At 26.3% G+C, this 19,880-nt stretch overlaps 3 protein-coding genes across 5 annotated transcripts in view; 2 read left to right on the top strand and 1 right to left on the bottom strand.

The window, feature by feature from the left end:
* LOC141536265 (uncharacterized) overlaps positions 1-8,986 on the bottom strand; it is a 23,703-nt gene extending 14,717 nt beyond the window's left edge. Inside the window, exons 1-2 of one of the 2 annotated variants that reach the window (XM_074256667.1) lie at positions 8,904-8,986; positions 6,468-6,771 (exon numbers count right to left, since the gene is read on the bottom strand). The gene's annotated coding sequence lies outside the window, so the exon portion shown is untranslated. Of the gene's footprint in view, positions 1-6,467; positions 6,772-6,851; positions 7,831-8,903 lie in introns of those variants that run through there. The other variant, XM_074256666.1, reaches the window with a different exon arrangement.
* The window catches only part of F (espin protein forked), a 24,716-nt gene extending 4,836 nt beyond the window's left edge, over positions 1-19,880 (top strand). The window contains exons 2-11 of one of the 2 annotated variants that reach the window (XM_074256661.1): positions 8,757-9,021; positions 12,457-12,640; positions 12,716-12,885; positions 13,281-13,347; positions 13,544-13,677; positions 17,059-17,341; positions 17,422-17,732; positions 18,169-18,344; positions 18,695-18,888; positions 19,389-19,880. In XM_074256661.1, coding sequence (XP_074112762.1) covers positions 8,757-9,021; positions 12,457-12,640; positions 12,716-12,885; positions 13,281-13,347; positions 13,544-13,677; positions 17,059-17,341; positions 17,422-17,732; positions 18,169-18,344; positions 18,695-18,888; positions 19,389-19,623 — 2,019 coding nt within the window. In that variant the 3' untranslated portion in view covers positions 19,624-19,880. Of the gene's footprint in view, positions 1-8,756; positions 9,022-11,823; positions 11,982-12,456; positions 12,641-12,715; positions 12,886-13,280; positions 13,348-13,543; positions 13,678-17,058; positions 17,342-17,421; positions 17,733-18,168; positions 18,345-18,694; positions 18,889-19,388 lie in introns of those variants that run through there. The other variant, XM_074256662.1, reaches the window with a different exon arrangement.
* On the top strand, positions 1,055-4,150 carry LOC141536267 (uncharacterized). The gene is made up of 2 exons (XM_074256669.1): positions 1,055-2,362; positions 3,195-4,150. Exon 2 carries the CDS (start codon positions 3,206-3,208, stop codon positions 4,127-4,129), a length of 924 nt encoding a protein of 307 aa, XP_074112770.1. The 5' UTR covers positions 1,055-2,362; positions 3,195-3,205; the 3' UTR covers positions 4,130-4,150.

Genomic DNA, 19,880 nt, shown 5'->3' with positions numbered 1-19,880 from the left:
CAACAGTATTTGGTTTTTTTTTCCAATACTCACATAGCTTACAATATGCACTTTTAATGTTTATGTCAAGAATCTTTCCAGTAAAATAGCCAATTATAGAAGAAACTCCAAATGACGATGTATATCCCCGTTTTTGCCAGGTTCCATCTCCCGATACAGTTAGATGATTTATATCTTCATTTTCAGTTGTTGGCATTGCTTGCTTTTCTTCATTCACAGCTTTCGTCATGAAGGTTTCTGCGACGGTTTTACTACAATTCAAAATCTGCTTCAGTAAAATTGTATGCGTAGATTTATCTAAAAAGACGGCATGTCCATCAGGCCGCAAAACTTGCACAATCCTTCGTATCCTATTCCTAGTATTCTCATTACAAAAATGAAACGTCTGTTTATTTCATAAGAATACCCAACGAAAGAACAGGAAGGAATATATTCATTTCCACAGTTATTACATGCAACTACAATTTTGAATCCCAGCCCACGTGTACTTGCTGTTTGAAACAGTACATTTCCATCACATTTTTACATTTTATAAGAGCAGAAATTGCAGTGAATACCTGAATAAAATTTATTATTCGAAATTCAGTACTGCTGTCTTCAGGTACATCATCTTCAGTGTTTTGTTTTAATTTTTTAGAAGATGTACTCTGAATACTTTCATCACGTTCGGCTGTTTTCGGATTAAAAACATTCTTTCTTTTGACTGAACGCGACTTATTAATTGTTTCAGAACTCCGGAGTTCTCTTGAAACCTTTCTATAATCACGTCCCATGGTTAATAATTTAATTCACTTGAGAAATAATTTATCACAAAACTATCGACTGATCAATGCAACGACTACAGGTATACTGGCAACCAAAAATTATTTTTCAGTTCTTGTACTACCTACAAATTGTGAATATATGTAGAAGGATTTATATATATATATATATATATATATATATATATATATATATATATATATATATATATATATATATATATATATATAATATATTGTATGTATAATATATATAATTATACATACATTAAAATGGGGAGATATTCATGACAATGAAACCCGAAAGGTCGGTTGCTTTTTCATAAGAGTATGTTCCAATTACTAAGAAAAAAAAAACCTAAAGGGACCGACAAAAAAATCTTTCAGGAAAACTGAACTTTTTTGGATCAAAAAATTTTAACTTCAGCTAAAATAATTTTCTTCTTTTTTTTTCTTCTATTGTGTGTGCATAACTTTATCTTGTTCTATTCAACCATTGTATTTTATTCTATTGACAAATTATGTCATCGAACTTGTTAAAGTGATTGACTAATAAATTAAAGAAATTTAACAAAATGTGATGCCATACTTGTACTATTGTAAGACTTTGTTGATAAATATTTTTTATTAAACAAATTAGTCAGAACAATCAAGGTAATTCAAGCAACGCATTAAGTTTTTTTATTATATGTTTTGAACAATCCAGAGGAATTAGCTTATGACTTTGTGGAAGTTATGATTTAACTTAAACTATTTTTTATTCTTTAGACATCACAACAGGGTGATTAGAGTCATTCAATATTACCAAAAAATAAAATTATTATCAAAGAGCGAAGTTTCTATTTATCATCCTTCTTTAAGCTAAAAAAGCAGAGAATTATTTCGGAAATTTATTTTTCCATCTTTAAATTAAATACAACACTTTTTTAACTTATCGTTCGATTTTGATTTCCAACAACGAGTTTTGAATATTTTATGGTATTATTAAATTTCTGTAAAGAAATATCGACAATACTTAGGTAAAAGATAAAACTGCTTATTTCACAAATTAAAATTTTATAGCCAATAACTTTATACAAAAAATTATTTTTGTAGCCGTAATAATGTTGAAAAATCGTTAAATCATATTATGCTAGTTTTAATAATTATTATATTTATAATTAATACAATCATTCCAATAATAACTTAACTAATAATTTAAAAATATATTATTGTTTCTAACAAACAAATTATCGAAATATTTCAAAAAGCTAGTACAGTTAGTAGAGAATCGAAATATTCAAAAATGCCAAATCATCATGACCTAAACATCCTGTAGTATGTGTAAGTACTAATGGGTTAGAGTTACTAATTTCTGCCAATACTTATTATTATTATTTAACTATAGTTATACCGTACTGACACTACCCTCATTGAAGAAATTATCTTTTTCTTTTGAAAATCTCCACGAGCTCAACATGATTCTCATACCCACATGTTTATTTGAACATTAACTAAATATACTGAATATCAAGACAAACTTAGTGCAGAAATCGGTGATTTCATAATTTTTATCACAATTATCATTAACTGGAATTTAAACTTGAATTCAAAATAATCATGTAAGTATTCAAAGAATCAAGTTATTTTTTTTTTACTACAAAAAATTAAACACTACCTGTTTGAGAAATAAACTTTTATTCATAATCTTTTTGCCAAAATACACTTCTAGAACTTGTGTGTTCAATATTTCAAAAATTTTGTCTTCAGCAATTACAAACTTCTATTTTTAACAATTTTTAATTAAAAAAACTCCGAAACGATTTTTATTTTTTTAGAAGATATTCGAAATTTTTTATATTAAATTAGTTTGAATTTTTTTTTTTTTAAAGAACTACTCGGGAATAAGACGAGAGAAAACGGTATTATTATTCATGCGATAATAGAAGATAGGATAAACAAGTGAATTTGTACGTGCACACGTGGAACACTGCATAAGCACCGTATATTTTAGTCTCACGTGTATTTAACTTTTTTATAAAATCATTTAAAATATCAATCGTTTGAAAAATAACAATTTTGATTAATTATTTTGTGAAAAATTCGATAATGTAAAAAAAAATGTTACTAAAAAATTTAATTTATGAAGTATCCGATTTTAAACATCCAAATTGGTAATGAAAAAATCAAAAATACACACTGTTTTTACATAGGGTAAATTTTTTTGAATATTTGGAATATTTTTAGAAATCAAAGCCGACAATCTGTCATAACACACTTAAAATAGCTTTAAACATAGAATTTCTGAAAGTTTGAACACATGTAGAATTCTATTTTAGATACTTAATTTTCGGTAACTTGACTTGAAATAATATATTTTTTTTCTAATAGTATCAGTTTTCAATGAGATATTCTGTTTCCACGTAGTAAAAATTACACATAACTTATTAACAGATCAATCGAAAATGGAACAAAAATTTGAAGCTCTATTGTTAATAATAATTATTTTAAGAGCATTATTCCCTCCGATCATGGGATGTCCTCCTTCTCATGCTCCTACACGTCGTCATTATTATTTAACAAATTTGCCGGATTCAAGAAAATTAAGTACACTGGCTTTTATTGGTACTCACGATTCAGCGACATCGGCAGTGGGATTCAAACGCGCCCGAACACAGTGGATGACAGTTTCTGAACAATTAGACGCTGGCGTACGCGTATTGGATATGCGAGTACGTCTGTATGACAATGAATTCGTGATGAATCATGGTTTTGTATATTTGGGCATGTCTTTTGGTAAAATATTGGACGATATAATGAATTTTTTGAAAGACCATCCAAAAGAACTTGTAATAATGTTCATACAAAGGGAACACAAATCTTATAACACGATTATGACAGAGTGCGCGATCTTAAGAAATAAATACATGAAAGAGTATCCTAATTTATTTGTTGAATATTGGTCATACTACGACACTCTCGGGCAGTATCGTGGAAAAATTTTACTATCCTCACATCAGTTCTGTTTCTATAATTGTACAACACACCGATTCTGTTTAGAACAGAACAACTGGGAAATATCGTCCAATTATCTCAGAAACAATAAATGGGCTGATATTAAAGCACTTCAAGATTTGATATTCGAAGCGCGCACAGGTTATTATTGTTTCACCAATTATTTATCGGGCAATGGTTTTGGGTATGAGACTCCAGAAAGCTTAGCTATAAGCTTCAGGCCGAACCCTTTGAATTTGACTAATCCTTCTTTAGGTCCAGGGATGAATGACCGAATGTATAATTATTTTCGAAATCCAAAAAATGTAACATATTTTGTTATAGCTGATTACCCAAGCGAAGATCTTATTGAAAAAATTGTTCTTAGTAACTAAAGATAGATTTTTATTACATTTGTATCTAATTAATTCATACAAATCTGTAAATATTCATGCAAACACAAACGAAACGTTTTAATATTTTACAGAATATGATGTATACAGAAAGAAAAAAAATCTTGAGTCAAGCGTTAATTTTCTTAAATCAAGAAAAATTTAAGGAAGACTAAAAATTTCTTGAATGAAGTTAAAATTTTTTGAACGAAGTTAAATTTTTTTAAGTCAAGAAAATTTCTTCTTGCTCCAAAATAACTTCAGTCTTCCTTATAATTTTCTTGGTTGAAGAAATTTTTTTTTCTGTGTACTAAATCATTAATCCTTAATATAAAGATAAACGATCGAAATGAACAATAAATTTTATGACTTATTATATATTTATGATTTAAAATTGAGTAGATTGAATGTGAGGAAATTTAGAAATTTTTATTACATTTACACTGAGAACAAAAGTATTTTTTTTAAGAAAAATTCTTTGAAACAAAAATTTATATTCTTAATAATTATTGAGGATATATTTTTTATTCAAAGTATTTCTTAAATTAAGTAAAATAATATTTATTTCATTGAAGTAAAGATATTCGTTTGTAAGCTCATTGCAATGGAGGTAAACCGAAAAAAAAGGTTTACTTGAACCACGAACATGTTTCAGAAAACCTAATGACTGTTAATTATTTTATCATTGTTATTTCAATTTTATTTTTATAAGTGATATCATTACTATTATTATTATAAATGACGTATCAAGTAATATTGTATTAATGACATAATATACATCCAAATGTATTAGGATATATTTGTATTTCAAGTAATGAAATATATATTGTAAAATTACTTACCAATCGATAATTGCCTGGGCATGAGTAGATAAATAAATCAATCAATCAATCTTTGAAAAAAATTTTGATACAAGACATTTTTCCAATATTTTATTTTTTTCTTTACAGCCAGTCCTTACGATTGCAGGTTTTTTTTCTCTCCTAGACAAAGAAGAATTAAAAAAAAAAACGCTCTGCTACGTAATAGATTTTTTCATTATCTATTCTGTACACAGAAAAAAAAATTTACTTGAATCAAGTAAATAATTTTGAAGAATTTCATCTTCTTGATTTGAGTTGAGAAATTCTTAAACTAAGAAATTTCACTTGGTTTAAGTACATTTTATTTGATTTAAGAATTTTTTATCTTGATTCAAGACAATGACATTTTTCAAAATTATTTTCTTGGCTCAAGAATTTTACTCTTGATTCAAGTTAATTTTTTTTTTCAGTGTAGCAGAGCGTTTTTTTCAAAATTCCAATTTGTTTAAAAAAATAACATAAAACTGCGATAGCTTTATAATCATGAGTGCAAAAAGGATAGTACCGTTTCTTGCAGTGAGTGCGACGCGAGAAAAAAAAAGACTGGCTGTTAAAGTATATTAATTTTTTATTTGGAGAAAAAATTGTTAACGTACAACTTTCTGCTAAAAAATCGCTTCATTAATGCTGGTAGGATTAATAAACTGTAAAAATTAAATTTTCTTAAGAGCCTTATAAAGCTTATCGTGGAGAAAAAGTATTAGAAAAATATTTTTTCTCTTCTTTATAAAAATAGCTGCAAAATTGCCAATGATCATTTTTTCATAAATAAAAAAAAATGTTTTATTTTTTTAATCTATACTTTTTTTTATTATAAAGAGGAAAAATTTTACTGTTTGTTTGTTTGTTTGCATTAAATAGGCTCCGAAATTACTGAACCGATTTGAAAAATTCTTTCATTGTTGGGAAACTACACTATCGCCGGGTGATATAGGCTATATTTTATTACAATTAATTTTGAAATTTTTGTTAAATACCCGTGCCATGCCGGGGCAGACTGATAGTATTTTATAAAATATGTTAATTTAAGAAAAAGAAAGAATAAAATTTTAAAAAAATTTGTATTTTTCTACAAAAAGTGTTATTCATTTTTCCCATAAAATTTATAATTGCAGATTTCATTTGATGAGCATTGTGAATTAAACAATTCACTTTCTTTTATATACATATTATTATATATTACGATAAGAGCGATGAACATTTATATAAATAGAAAATAGATAAATGTGAAACGAAAAAAGAAATAATTCTGTAAATCTTGATGTTTATTTTAAAATAATATAAGAGCGTACCCATGAAAAATAATTATAAAGAGTATTCTACTAGAAAGACTTGAAAACTTATTATGATTATGTACAAGTTACGGTTTGCTAACATGCAAAAGTATAAATTTATATGTTTTTGTAAGTAAGATAAAATAAATTTACTTGAAAAAAAAAAATTATTGTGATAATAAAATAGGTTTTTAGAGAAATTACCAGCGCACTTTTTCTTTTGCCGCACGGTGCGATTCTCATCACATTTATGCTTCTTTGCAACTCAAATAAAATGTAAACAAGATTAATCGCACAATTTATTGAATTATTTATCTCTATAAGCCATCATTTTTAATAATAGTGTGTTTATCATGGTTACAAGGATAGTCTATATAATCACTCGATGATTTATTTTTCTTTAACACGGTTTTTTTTTAATTAACGATTTTAGTTTTATAGTAAGTTATGTCTTACACAAGAGATCAAAAAATTCGCTCAATCCTTGAAGACAATATTATCAAAGTCACTGAAACAAATAAAATTAACCGTTGAAAATTGATTATCTTTTTGAATAAATTATTGCGGTAAAACTGAAAAATAACTGACACTATTTATAAAAAGTGAAACTCCAATGTTTGAAATTGTTCTATTTAAATATGAGAAAACTTTAGTGAAATTTTAAAATGTATAGTTGGAATTTCTTTGAGCTTTTTTTATGAAATTTCAATTAAAGATGAATTTATTTATTGCTTTATACAAACACGGCGAAAAAAAACATAAGGATTTTTTCTTATTTTTGCATACGAAAAATTCCTATGTTAATATAGGAATTTTTCCAATGCTAACATGGGAATTTTTTCTTTATTGACATGATAGAAATATCCATGTGATATAGGAAAAATTCATTTATCACAAAAACTTATGTAACTTAATTTAATAATTACAAATTTACATAACAATTTTCTCATTCGAGCAATTTCAGATAATTTAAAAGTAAAACAGTGATATACAGTCGGTTTGTGATAAAAAAATTTAGAGGAAATTTTTTTCAAATTTTGCTTTACATTTCGAAAAAATTAAAAATCCTGCAGATTATGGACTGTGTGGCTTAAATTGCCATAACTTTTTCAAAAATTGACTTATCGGGACGGTTTTTTTTTTTTTTTTTTTTTTTTTTAAAAGTTCTTTTGGGAAAAAATAGAAAAAAATTATTCAAATCTATCTTCATCGTTATTTTTTAGATTTTCTAAAAAAACTCCGAATTTCTCAATGATAAACATTTTTAATTTATTTTTCCTTTTTTTCATATGAAACTGACATTTTTTACAAATATCCTGAAAATTTCAGAATGGTGTTTTTTCGATTTCTATTTTTTTTCAGTTGAAAAAAAAATTTTTTTCACGTCATAAATGAATTTTTCCTATGTCACATAGATATTTCTATCATGTTAATAAAAAAAAAAAATTCCCATGTTACCATTGGAAAAATTCCTATATTAATATTGGAAAAATTCATATGAACATTCGAAAAATTTCTATGTCAACATAGGAATTTTTCGTATACAAAAATAGGAAAAATCCCTATGTTTTTTTCGCCGTGTAGACCTTAGACAATTGAAGACAAAATATAAGGAGTTATAAATTCTTGATTGATTATTTAATAATTTTAACAATTTTTTACAAATAAAAACTTTGAAATTCACATTTCAACACTGAACATTCCTAGTAAATTGTTGTTACAAATTCAACTTATCATTACAGCTTTCAACATTGTTATTCTATGATTCATTAAATTTTTATTTACTCATAAAAAAAATTGCATAATAATAAAATCTGTGATATAAACATCATTGACATTACTCTCATGTATATACTGTGTGTATAGATGTATATACTGTTAATCACAAATATAATCTTAATGCTAAATGCGCATCAACTTCATGTTTATGTTATGAATTTTCACATCAGTATTATAAAACTCCAAACAAAGTCCATAATAATAAATACATCTTCGAATCTTCAATAATTACTCTAAAAATCAAGAAGATAAAATTATAAATTCTTTGCCGATAATTGAATTTGATTATCTAGTTAAAAAAAATTCAATTTCTTTTTGCAATTTCAAACTATTTAGAATCTCTTGAGTAAAATAGTAATTGAGATGGAAAAAAAAAAAAAAAAAAAAAAACAGATTTTTAATAGATTAATGTACTTGTTATCTAAAAATAATTAGTTTTTTCTGTGCAAGAATAAACAAAATAATAACTGAATACGTCAATAATATACGTTGAATGCGCAAATTAAAGTAAAAAAAATAAATAAAAATAATAAACATTAATTAATTATTGACGTAATAAAACCTATTTCAATTTATAATTATCGACGTAAAATATTACAAAATTAATTTATTTTAAAAAAGTATATTTATATGATAATTGATAATAAAATAACAGAAACTTAATAAAAAGTAATGAATAAATAAGTAAATAAATAAAAATAATTATTTTTTTAGAGTTCTTTACGAAGCTGTTCTGAAATGTTTCACGAGCCTTTTTTTCTCCATCCACCTGGTACTCGACCCCGGGATGGAATTTACATAAATCCAATGAGCCCATTTATATCCGAACATCAAAAACCAAAAGACAATGAATCATTCTACCTCCACAGTCCGAACGACCTCGTCTACACAAGAATAACTCGGCTGTTTTGTGATAACGTCGATAAAACTATAAACGACGAGCGAACCGATATCGAGAAGAAGGATGAGACTTTAACTGGTAAGTGTGGCACGTCCTAGATAAATACAACATCATTCTGATCATCCGTTTGGCTTAGTTTCTATCTATCTTTATCTAACGCTAATTTTTCATCTTACTTCTCTGATGACTAAGAAAATTTTTTGGTTGATGACGGCCTCAATTCTATCATTGCCAATCATCCTTGTTTGCTAATCGATCGATTATGCTGTTAAGCTCCCATGCCTATAATTTAAGATTAGACGCAGCTCTCTCATTTATAGTCACTTTATCAAATTAGTGAGAGTTTATAATATCAATATGCATACACTTTATTATATTAATACTTTTCATTTAAATAGAGTCACTAATGGAGCTATAATATAAATCGATCAAAAATAACTTACAATTATCTTTTTATTTGCTTTCTCCTTGTTTTTTTTTTTTTTTTTTTTTTTTCCCAATTGTTTTCATTTTAGGTATATTATTTTTTATTAATATTTATACTTTTCTTACTTGTTTGATCATACAACACACTTTTGTTCATTAATCTATAATAAAAAAATGATTGGTTTAAGAATTATAAATTAAAGGAATTCAATCCAAAGAAATATGATGAAAAAAAAATTTTTTTTCAACAACATATTTGCGCTAGATGAACTTTTTGTAGTTTCTATTTTCTTCTTGGTATTTATTTAAAGTCGCAGAGTCATTGATCATTACCACATATACAAATTTACAGAAGTAATTAATGCCTTTACAAGAGTGTAAAACAATTATTTATTAAAGTTAATGAATCTCAAAATTAATAAACTCAAATAGTAGAACTAATTTCAAGAAATGACATCGAATTATATCTACTACTAAAATTAAAAAAATTAAAAACATATTTCACATAGAATAAAACTTTTGATAATTGTTTTTAAAAAAAAAAACAACATAATTTTTCGGACGATAACCACTTAAAATTTTCGAATAAAATTTTATTTTTGAACTTCTGAAATTTCACGAGAAAGTCAATAAAATCTCAGGATAAAGTCACATAAAATAGGCCAAATTAAAAAAAAACCTTTTTTTTTCAATTAAAAAAAAAAATTTAGAAGCAATTGTCGGCACATCTTGAAACTAGCGCGGATTTTTTCAGAATTAGTTGAAGTTCTTTTTGAGTAAAAAAAAAAATTTAAGGGGTCCGACTTCGAGAAAATAACGGTTCTTTCAAAAAAACTGAAATATTTCATAAATCCGGGCTTCTGAAATTTTTATCGTATTTTTTTTTTTTTTTTTTTTTAAATTAAAAAACTAAAAATTTCCATTTGGTGTGGCTCCAATAGGTCAATTTTTTGAAAAGTTCTAGTGATTTAAAAAAAGAGCGGTTTTTTTCAAAAATTCGTAACTTTTTTTTGGGTTGGATAAAAAAATCTGAAATAATTCCTAAAAATGTCCTTTGAGGGGTAGAAAAAAGTACAAAACTTTGAGCGAAATCAAAAGGAGTCGGGTAAAAAATTTGTTGATTTGGCATAGAATAACCCATTTACAGGAGATATCCAGCGGTTCACTGACTCATTACAAGATTTCAGGGACCATAGGACTTATCGACTTAAAATTTGGTAGGAATATTACTTTTGCCATGTAAAAGTCACCTAAGAACGGATTTCATAAAATTTTAGCGCCAAAGAGAATTGCAGGGGCGTTAATAATGAAAAGTTCCCGTTTTTAAACTATATAGCTCTTACAGACTAGTTTTTTTATAAATTATTATAGAATTCTCTTTCAATATGCACAGTACATATTTGTAACATAACATTATTTACATATGGAGCAAAATTTTTTAAGATACTTTTTCCAAGATTTTCTTACTAAGATATTATTATAGCAAAGATATTGATAGCTAGAAGTTTATTGCAGGTTACCGAAAATTATAATTATTAATTTTTTTCAGATAGCAAATAATATTTTACGTAAAATTAAAATATTATTTTACTTTGGCCTAGCAATTCAGCAATCTTATAAATAAAGTTGAAAAAATTGTAAATGTATGCTATTTTTTGTCAAAACATTTTCTATAATTATAAAATTGATAAAACAAATAGTTTTTGTTCCGTTATTCATGATCGATATGAAGAAACTTTTGAATTATCGAATAACTTTATCTGTAAAAACTAATTGAAAAATTTTCTTAGTTATAAATTTGAGAAAAAAACTTTATTAGAAAAATTTTTTTTAAAAATACCTTAAAAATGATTTTTTTATTTTCAAACTGTTTAAAGTAAATCGAAGATCATTAAATAAATTATTTTATGTGTCTACTTGAATTTTTAACATTTTTTTATTTTATTAATATTCACAACTGATTTTATAACCAATTACATAGAAAAAGAAATTAATTTCCTCTCATTCTATCTTTATAAATTTTTTATTAACTCAAAATAAATAAAGAAGTAACAATTATATAAGTTTGCTTTGATAAATATAACTTATAGTATGAAATTAATGATAAAGTAATTTATAATTATGACATTGTAAAAGTTTTAAATTCTATAATTAACTTAAAAAGTGTAAACTTTAAAAAACAATTTTTCTTCTTTTAAGATAAAATTTTTATCAATGGAATTATCAAGTGAATTACGAAAAAACAATTATCAATCAACAAACTAAAATCCACTAAACTAAAGAAAAAAAATATTACTACGTATAACAAAACAACTAGTCACACAATGAAGTAATACATCAGCTTTGCTATTATCATGTTTATCTAAAACTCATGGATTTGTAGAATTGCACGTTTATCCACACTTATCCATGTAATATATCTAATCAAAAAAGATTGCAAGATTTAGCCCCACCAAACTCGACCCGGATTAATTCCTTCAAGTTGCATTGTGTCACTCATTAATTGAATCTTCAAACGTTAGTTATTAACTTTTTATTTTCTATAGAAAAATAATTAAAATAGCCGAAATCATAAAAAGTAATAAAAAAAAGATTTATGGATCGACATCTCGGTACGTTTATTGTATACTCAGTGCATATCAAACAGATGATGAATAAATAATTCATTTCACGTTAGTTGATTTGTCCAAGGAACTAAACGTATACATACATATTATTAAGAATATACCAACGTGGTTAGACTTGAGTTCGCGGGAATCGGGTTAAAGATTGTTAAGCATTGCAAGATTTTATTCCTCTTCTTCATCTTACTTTTCTCGGTCTTCCTTGTTGCAAACCCGTTACGCCGTTATAAAACGCACACAAGCATGCGAAAAAGAGCATGACTTGATAAATTTTCAAGGAATAAATTATTTTAATTTTTTTTAAATACAAATTACTCGGACCACATGTTAATTTTTTTCTTAAACAAAAAGATTTTTTTAACAGACCAGTGATTGCAATTTTTTCCACGAATCTTGTCTATGACTATGGAATAATAGTTAAAAATTTGAAAAATAATGTAAACGGTTGATTAAATGATTTCAGTGAAAGTGGATGTTCACATTAATAACGGAAGTTACAAGCCAATAAGCAATGGTAACTCAATTAAATCGGATATAATCAAGGACACGGAGCATGCTTACGAACAGATCTGTATCAGACCGGATGAGACGGAGAGCGTTAAGTCAGTGGGTCACAAAAAATTTAACGATGATGCATCCGAAAGCAGGCAATTATTTTTGTTTTTATAATTTTTTTATTTTAATGGCAATATTGATAACTAATAATTAAATTTTCAATGCAGCCGGTCAAAACTCACTGTGAGAAGATTTAGCAGATCCAGCAGTGCAAGTGAGTCATCTCATTTAAGCAGTGAAATACCTTGTTACTCATCGACAACATCAACCCCTTCATTATCACGCAAAAGTAGCAATGAACGCATTGACAGAACTCCTAAGCCTCCAGAACTACCAGGTACTGAAAGAAAAAATGAAATTAATTAATAAAATTTAAATGATATTGCACAGTAAAAAATTTTGCGTCAATGCGTCAAAAAATTTTGTGTTAAAAATTTTCATGTTAAATATTTAACACTTTTTTGTGTCAATTTAACACAATAAATGTTAAATTTACACATAAAAGTGTTAAAAATTTAACACAAAAATTAAAAAAAAAATTTTTTTTGACGTAATGACGCAAAATTTTTTACTGTGTGAAATCAGCAGACATGTAATTATTTTTAGGTCTTATTTGACAAACAATTTAGTAAAAAAAAATTTCTTTTATTTGTACTCATAGTTTTTTAGTTTCTACATAGGAAATTTTTTTATATTGTTTGATTATAATCTGAAATTTTTTGTTGATTTTAGAGAGGAAAATTGTTATACCCGTGGAAGTTGAAAGAGACTCAAAACCACAAATCGATAATATTAATAGGTAACTAGACTAGATACCAACCGGAAACTGTGATTTAGTGCAAAAAATCGGTATCGAATGAAAGTATAGATTTTTATCTAAAACCTAAATTCATATTTTCCGGCTGATTTCATTGAATAATTTTACACCGATTTTCTCTTATGACAAACAAAATACGTCGTAAGTAATTATGCATTTATAAATTATATTTTTACAGTATTGTAAAACCTCCACCACCTCCGCCACCACCGCCACCGCCGGACAATGAAGAAATACCTCCGTGTGCAAAAATTCCTGACCTGGTTAATAAAAGTTTCAAGGAAATCAAAGATGAATGTGATAATTCATCAGGTAAAAGAAAATTTATATTTTATTTGAAAAGTACACTTACACTCCTGACGTCGATCATTAGTTTCCTTTAAAAATTTTTTAAAATATATTCCTTTAAATTAAGTCTCTTCGTTTGATACGCCAGTTAAAAGTTTTAGTATCAACTGAATCCCGTGTAAAAAAAAATTGTTCCAAAAATCTCCAAAAAATTTCCCAAGCGTGAACATCAAAACGTGAAACAAAAAAGACATTTTTGGAACATTTTATAAATAATCGGAAATTCTCAAATAGTGTATTTTAGGGAATTTTCCATGAATGTTAAGTATTTTAAAATTAATAGCTAAAACATATTTTGATGATTTTTAGTTGGTTCATTTTTCCCAAAAAGAGATTTTAAAATGTTCAAAAGAAAATTTTAAAATCTCTTGTTCAAAATGTCTTCTAAAAATTTACAAAACATGTTCTAGGTATTAATTTTCGGACAAATAATTCAGCTGTGTAAAAACAAATCAAATCTTTTTTAATATTGTTCAAAAATTATCCAAAATATGTTCTCAAATTATCTAAAAAATGTCCCACAAAAGACTTTACAGACATAATTTTTATTAAATTGTTTAAAATATTAAAAAATCGTCTAAAAAGTGTTCCTTAAATGTAAAAAAAAAAAAAATATTAAAAATTCATGAAAAATTGCCGAAAATGGACCATTTGAAAAATGTCCCTTAATGTGTCACGTTTTGATGTCCATGCTTAGGACATTTTTGGAACAATTTATTTTTACACAGAAATATAAAATATTAATTTTATGAATAAGACATTTGAAAAATCAATATTTAATTTTTAAAGAATTAAATATTGTTAAAAATAGCGATCACATGAATGAAGTGAATTAAAAAAAGATATATTAAAGGGAAGAGTAATTAAAAATCAGTAAAACAATGTTAAAAATGATCGATTTAATTTGCTATGAATAATATCAAATAATTATGATTAATTTTCTTAAAATAAAATCAACACTCATAAAATATATGATAGTGTCCATGTATAACTTGGTACACTTTTGATCCATATAATGTGTAGGCGTTAGATTGACGCATAACGCTACCACGTTTCCGGAATATTTTATGTGATTAGAAGAAATATTTTATTATTTAATAATTAATTGATTGAACTAAAAAATGACAAAATTTCAATTTTTAGGCTGAGATGTTATAATATTAAATCTCAGACATGTAATGTAAATTTTCTTAAATTATTTAAAAGTTCCTCGTAATTATAACAGTAGATTTAGTTCTATTGCAGCTGCAGATTTTTTTTTTAAATAAGCATGGGTCATATTATTCAAAAATTTTTATTTCTTTCAAAACAATTAAAGTAGTTTTTTTTTCAGCAAAAATAATTCACAGGTGTATTTCGCCTATACTAGTAATTAAGCTATATTTACAAACAAAAGAATAATAATTAGTTATGGCCCAGATTTTCTAGCAGCAGTGGATTAAAATTTACACTATAATTTTCTGTTACATAGCATAAACTGTTTTTCTTCAATATTCCACTGCGAATATTTAATATCTATTTCTAATTACATACCCATGAGTCATTTCTGTCAGAGAAATTATTAAAAATACAAAATCACATTATAAATTATATTAATAATTGACTATTTTAACTCAGTTAACATTTTGTTAGAACATAGATTTTTTTAATTAAGAAGTTACATGGGTTTCCTCCAGGAAAAAATGGTCTATTTTCAACAATTTTTTTTTTAATAGACAAAATGAAATATTTTATTCAAACTTATTACTATCTTGAAGATATATGTTTAATAAGGGATTACTGAAATTTAAAAAATAAATATTAAAAACTCTGCTAATGTAACGTAATTTCCGACGAGCCATTTAAGACTTCAAACTAGGTCTTGAACGGAAGAAAAAAAAATGAAAATTGGATTTTTGGCAGAGGTTTTTACAAAAAAATTGAAAATTTGGCTAAAATTTTGCGGAATTTTTTTTTTTTTAAATAGTTGTAATTGAAAAAAAAAAATTCCGTTCAAGACCTTGTAAATTATATCTCGAAGACCTGTCTAAAATTTCATCAAGATCGGTTGAGTAGTTCTCGAGGAATCATGGGTACCGTTTTTGAAAACATAGTTTTGAGAAAAACGTGTTTAAAGTTTTGAGTTTCAATAGAACAGCGCCTTGAGCGCGCAATAACTTTTTAAAACTATTATTCCGATCGATTTGAAACTTTAGGACAATATTCTAGAGATGTAGAAATCAGTAGAATTGGCTTGTTGTTAATTAATTTATCATTATTTAACTGGGGTAACTTTTTTAAATAATTTCCAGTTAATTAATCCTATTTGCGCTGCAAATTTAACTGTATTATACAGTAAATTTACTTTACTTTTATCGTAAGGTTTAGCTGTATATTCATCTATCCTACACCGTAAGCTTACCGCATTTTATACGTCAAAAGTCAAAACTACTGGGAGATTTATTGCGCTCAATTGTAGAATTATGTTTAATTTTTTATCAACCATTCGATAATTCTATCATATACTAGATCGTGATTTACATTCATCAGAATTGATATAGAATGCGATTAAACAGTCGAAAATTATAATTTTCTAAAGTATATTTGAATTAAGTAAAATTTACTAAGACCAAGAAAAAATTTTTAGCTTAATTTAAGAATTTTTTTACTCAAATCAAGACGATAAATTTCTTGAAAATTATTTTCTTGATTCGACTATACTTTTTTTTCTGTGTACCCATCATTCAACAAAAATGATATTTTTAGTTTAAATAATAGTTCATAATTAATAATTATATATTTTAGTAAAATAAACACATTAAGTTTTCATATTATTGGAGTTCTAATAACGACATTTAAAATTTACCAGAAAAAAAAAAACAGTTCATTTCCTCATTAAATGAATCTGTCAATTGATAATAATCATCATGTGTACTTTACAATAAAACTTCGCAAATTAAATGATAGCTAAAACAATGAAGTAAAGTAATGTAAAAAATATAGTAAATTGATTACATAAAATAGATTTATTGTAACTTAGTCGTTCCAATTAAGCTTACGAGGCATAAAGTTTTTAGTTCAATCTTTTAATTAGCCAGTTAGCGCGATTATGGACGCAACTATTACTAGACCATGGTGCTTACGCGGGCATATAATATACTTACCTAGATTTCACTTACGGCCCAAACCGCTTATGTGTATACCCATTATAATAATAATAATAATAATAATAATAATAATAAATATAATGACCGTACCACACTTACGACTCCAATAACTTGAGAACATGATTCCTCTTGATATATCCCTTCCACAGTAGCATCTTGTGAATTTTTTATAATTTTATTCTTATGTGTTGCGGAACAGCAACCAACAAGTCCGACACATCTTCCTCCGAGCAACCACAGTCGCCGCAAACGGAAATTCCTGCTGCAATTACTCTCAGCCCACAGTCCTCATCACCATCTTCAAACGATTCGGAAGATACTAAGCCGAACCAGGTATCACACCTGGTACATAAGCACATGGTGCTGCCATTTATTCCACCAAAATTTGCCAATGCCGCTGACTCGGATACTCTTCTTAAGCCCTCGGAATACTTAAGGAGTATCTGCAAGACATCTAATAAAAATACTCTATCCAAAGCCAGGTGAGGTACATCTTCATCTATTTTTTTTTTTTAATTTATTTTTTATTAATTTAATAATTCTTTACCTTTTTGTGATACAGGTCGGTGGATAATTTGGATATACAAGGAAGAGTTGAAGTGGAGGAGGTGGATAAGTGTCAGGAACAAAAAACATCCCCTGGACCACCTCCTCCTCCTTTGCCGCCTCCAATTGTCACCAAGGATCCAGACCATTCAGTTAACACTCCGACAACTTCGACGCAGGAATCTGAAACGCCAAAAACTCATCAGCCGCTGGCTACTATTAGCATCCAGGATCTTACCAGTGTTCAATTACGACGTACTAATATTAAAATGAATGCCACTAAAAACTTCTCCACTCCTCCACCTCGAAGTGTTTCTATGACCAATGGTATTTTTAATTCACTTAAATATTTTGTTTCATTTTTTTTTTTTAATTCCAAATCATAAGTGTTGTTAAGTTTAGTTTAAAAATTTGTTTTTGTGATTGGTTAATATTATTTTAATTTACTAAATATGAATGTGATTTTCGAGTAATTTTTTTATTCACTGTGGTAATTTTTTAAAATTATAAGTTAATGAAAAAAAAACTTGTGCTAGTTATACTATGAAAGTTCTGGTGATGTAAACAAATAATTTGGAAATTTTTGTTAATTTTTATTTTTTAATTAATGGTTTCTTTATAACACAGAATTTTTTATTTGATTAAAAATAAAGTTCAGTGGTTAAATAATAAACATTGATAAATTAGATAAATGTAAAAATTAATTTAAATATTTATAATTTAATTTTTTTTAATAAAATTTAAAAATTGTTATTGATTTTAGTGTCAGAAGCATTTTTTGTACAAAAAACGGATCTTATTGCTGAGCTGAAGAAAGCAAAGGACATACCAGGAATTAAGAAGTTTAAAGTTGAAATGGCAAAGGTTGAAAAAACACAAGAGCAGAATCTTATTATGGAAATTAGTAAATCTTTGAGTGTATCAAGTTTCGTAGACCAGGTAAAAAATACTTTATGATAAACATATAAAAACAGTTGAAATTAGAACTGGAAACCTTTATAATTGATATTTGTTAATACTTATACTTCAAATTTATTGACTCTATTTTCAAGGTTTGATTTAAGTTATGAGTTATGAGAATATATAAAGAAAAAAAATATTACTTACCAACATGAAATATTGAATAGAATAAATATTGAAAAAATATGAGAATAGGGTCAGAATAAGTGTATCAAAAGTTTTACATGCCCTTAATAACATAAATATCGATTTTTTGGGGTTGCCGTTCTAATTAATCTCCCCTAACTATTTTTGTTATTGTTTCATTGTTGGCCCTTTTGTTTTCTTAGATTCCTGAAAGAGATAGTTCTGGGAACTTGATACCAATATGGAAGCGTCAAATGTTAGCGAGAAAAGCTGCGGAACGAGCCAAAAAAGAATTGGAGGAACAAATAGCACGTGAAAATGAGGAAAAAAGACAAAAAGCTATTCCACCATGGAAAAGACAGCTTTTAGCTAAAAAAGATTCCAGTGATGAAAAAAAGTAAATTTTTTATTAGAAAAATTTTTAAATGTTGTTTAAATCAATTTTGTAACATAATTTTTATTATTATTAATTTTTTTTCTTATTGAAATTCATTTCTTATGTGCAAGTAAAATGAATTACTAATTGGCTAGATTTTTTTTATTCTTTATGATTATTTTACAATCTTTTTAATTAATTTATTTATAATATAACGATTACGCAAAAAATAATGTTAAAATTTTTTACAGCATGTGAAATTTAGATTGAAAATAAATCAAAATTTTAAATTTGTTTTGTTTTATTCATACATTAATATAAAGTATGTATTTGAAATATTCCACAAGCATAAAAAATTAAATTGATATTTATTATACTCGACATTAGAAAAGCGAGCTCAATTAAAAAAATTAGTCTTATAAATTTTATTTAATCATAAGTATTGTTAGTTTTAAAAAAAAAATTTTTTTTTTAGCTGAATTTTGGCCATAAATTAATCTAACAATTTATCCTATTTCTAGACCAAATTCAATTAATCCAGTACCAACGATTGTAGCACCACCGCCAGTTAAAATTGATGTTATTCCACCACAAAAGAAGGAAATAACTATCCCAATAAACCGTGTAGAAAAAGCAGCTGAAACTGAGGAAAAAAAGATAGTTACAAGACAAGATGATTCAGATGATGATGCCCCTATAATTCCCTGGAGAGCGCAATTGAGAAAGACAAATAGTAAATTAAATATTCTCGACTGATTAACAATTGGCGATTAAATACATCTATTTATTATTATTATCTCTGAATGTGTACGTTCATCAACAAACTACATAAAACAGAAAAAACTCGAACGGAAAATGCTGCTCAAAACAAAACAAACTTGAAATAAATTGTTATTAAGCTAAACGTGTAAATAAATGTGTCACATGTTTTTATATTATATAAATTATAAATATTATTGTTTTCACGGTAAAATATATTTACGCATAATTTTATTAAGTAATTATTACATTAA

The sequence above is a fragment of the Cotesia typhae genome, unplaced genomic scaffold, assembly GCF_013202065.1.
Source record: "Cotesia typhae breed Kobodo isofemale line unplaced genomic scaffold, CoteBio_Ctyphae scaffold_152, whole genome shotgun sequence".
Taxonomy (NCBI): Eukaryota; Metazoa; Arthropoda; class Insecta; order Hymenoptera; family Braconidae; genus Cotesia; species Cotesia typhae.
This window is presented reverse-complemented; position numbering and strand designations above follow the sequence as displayed.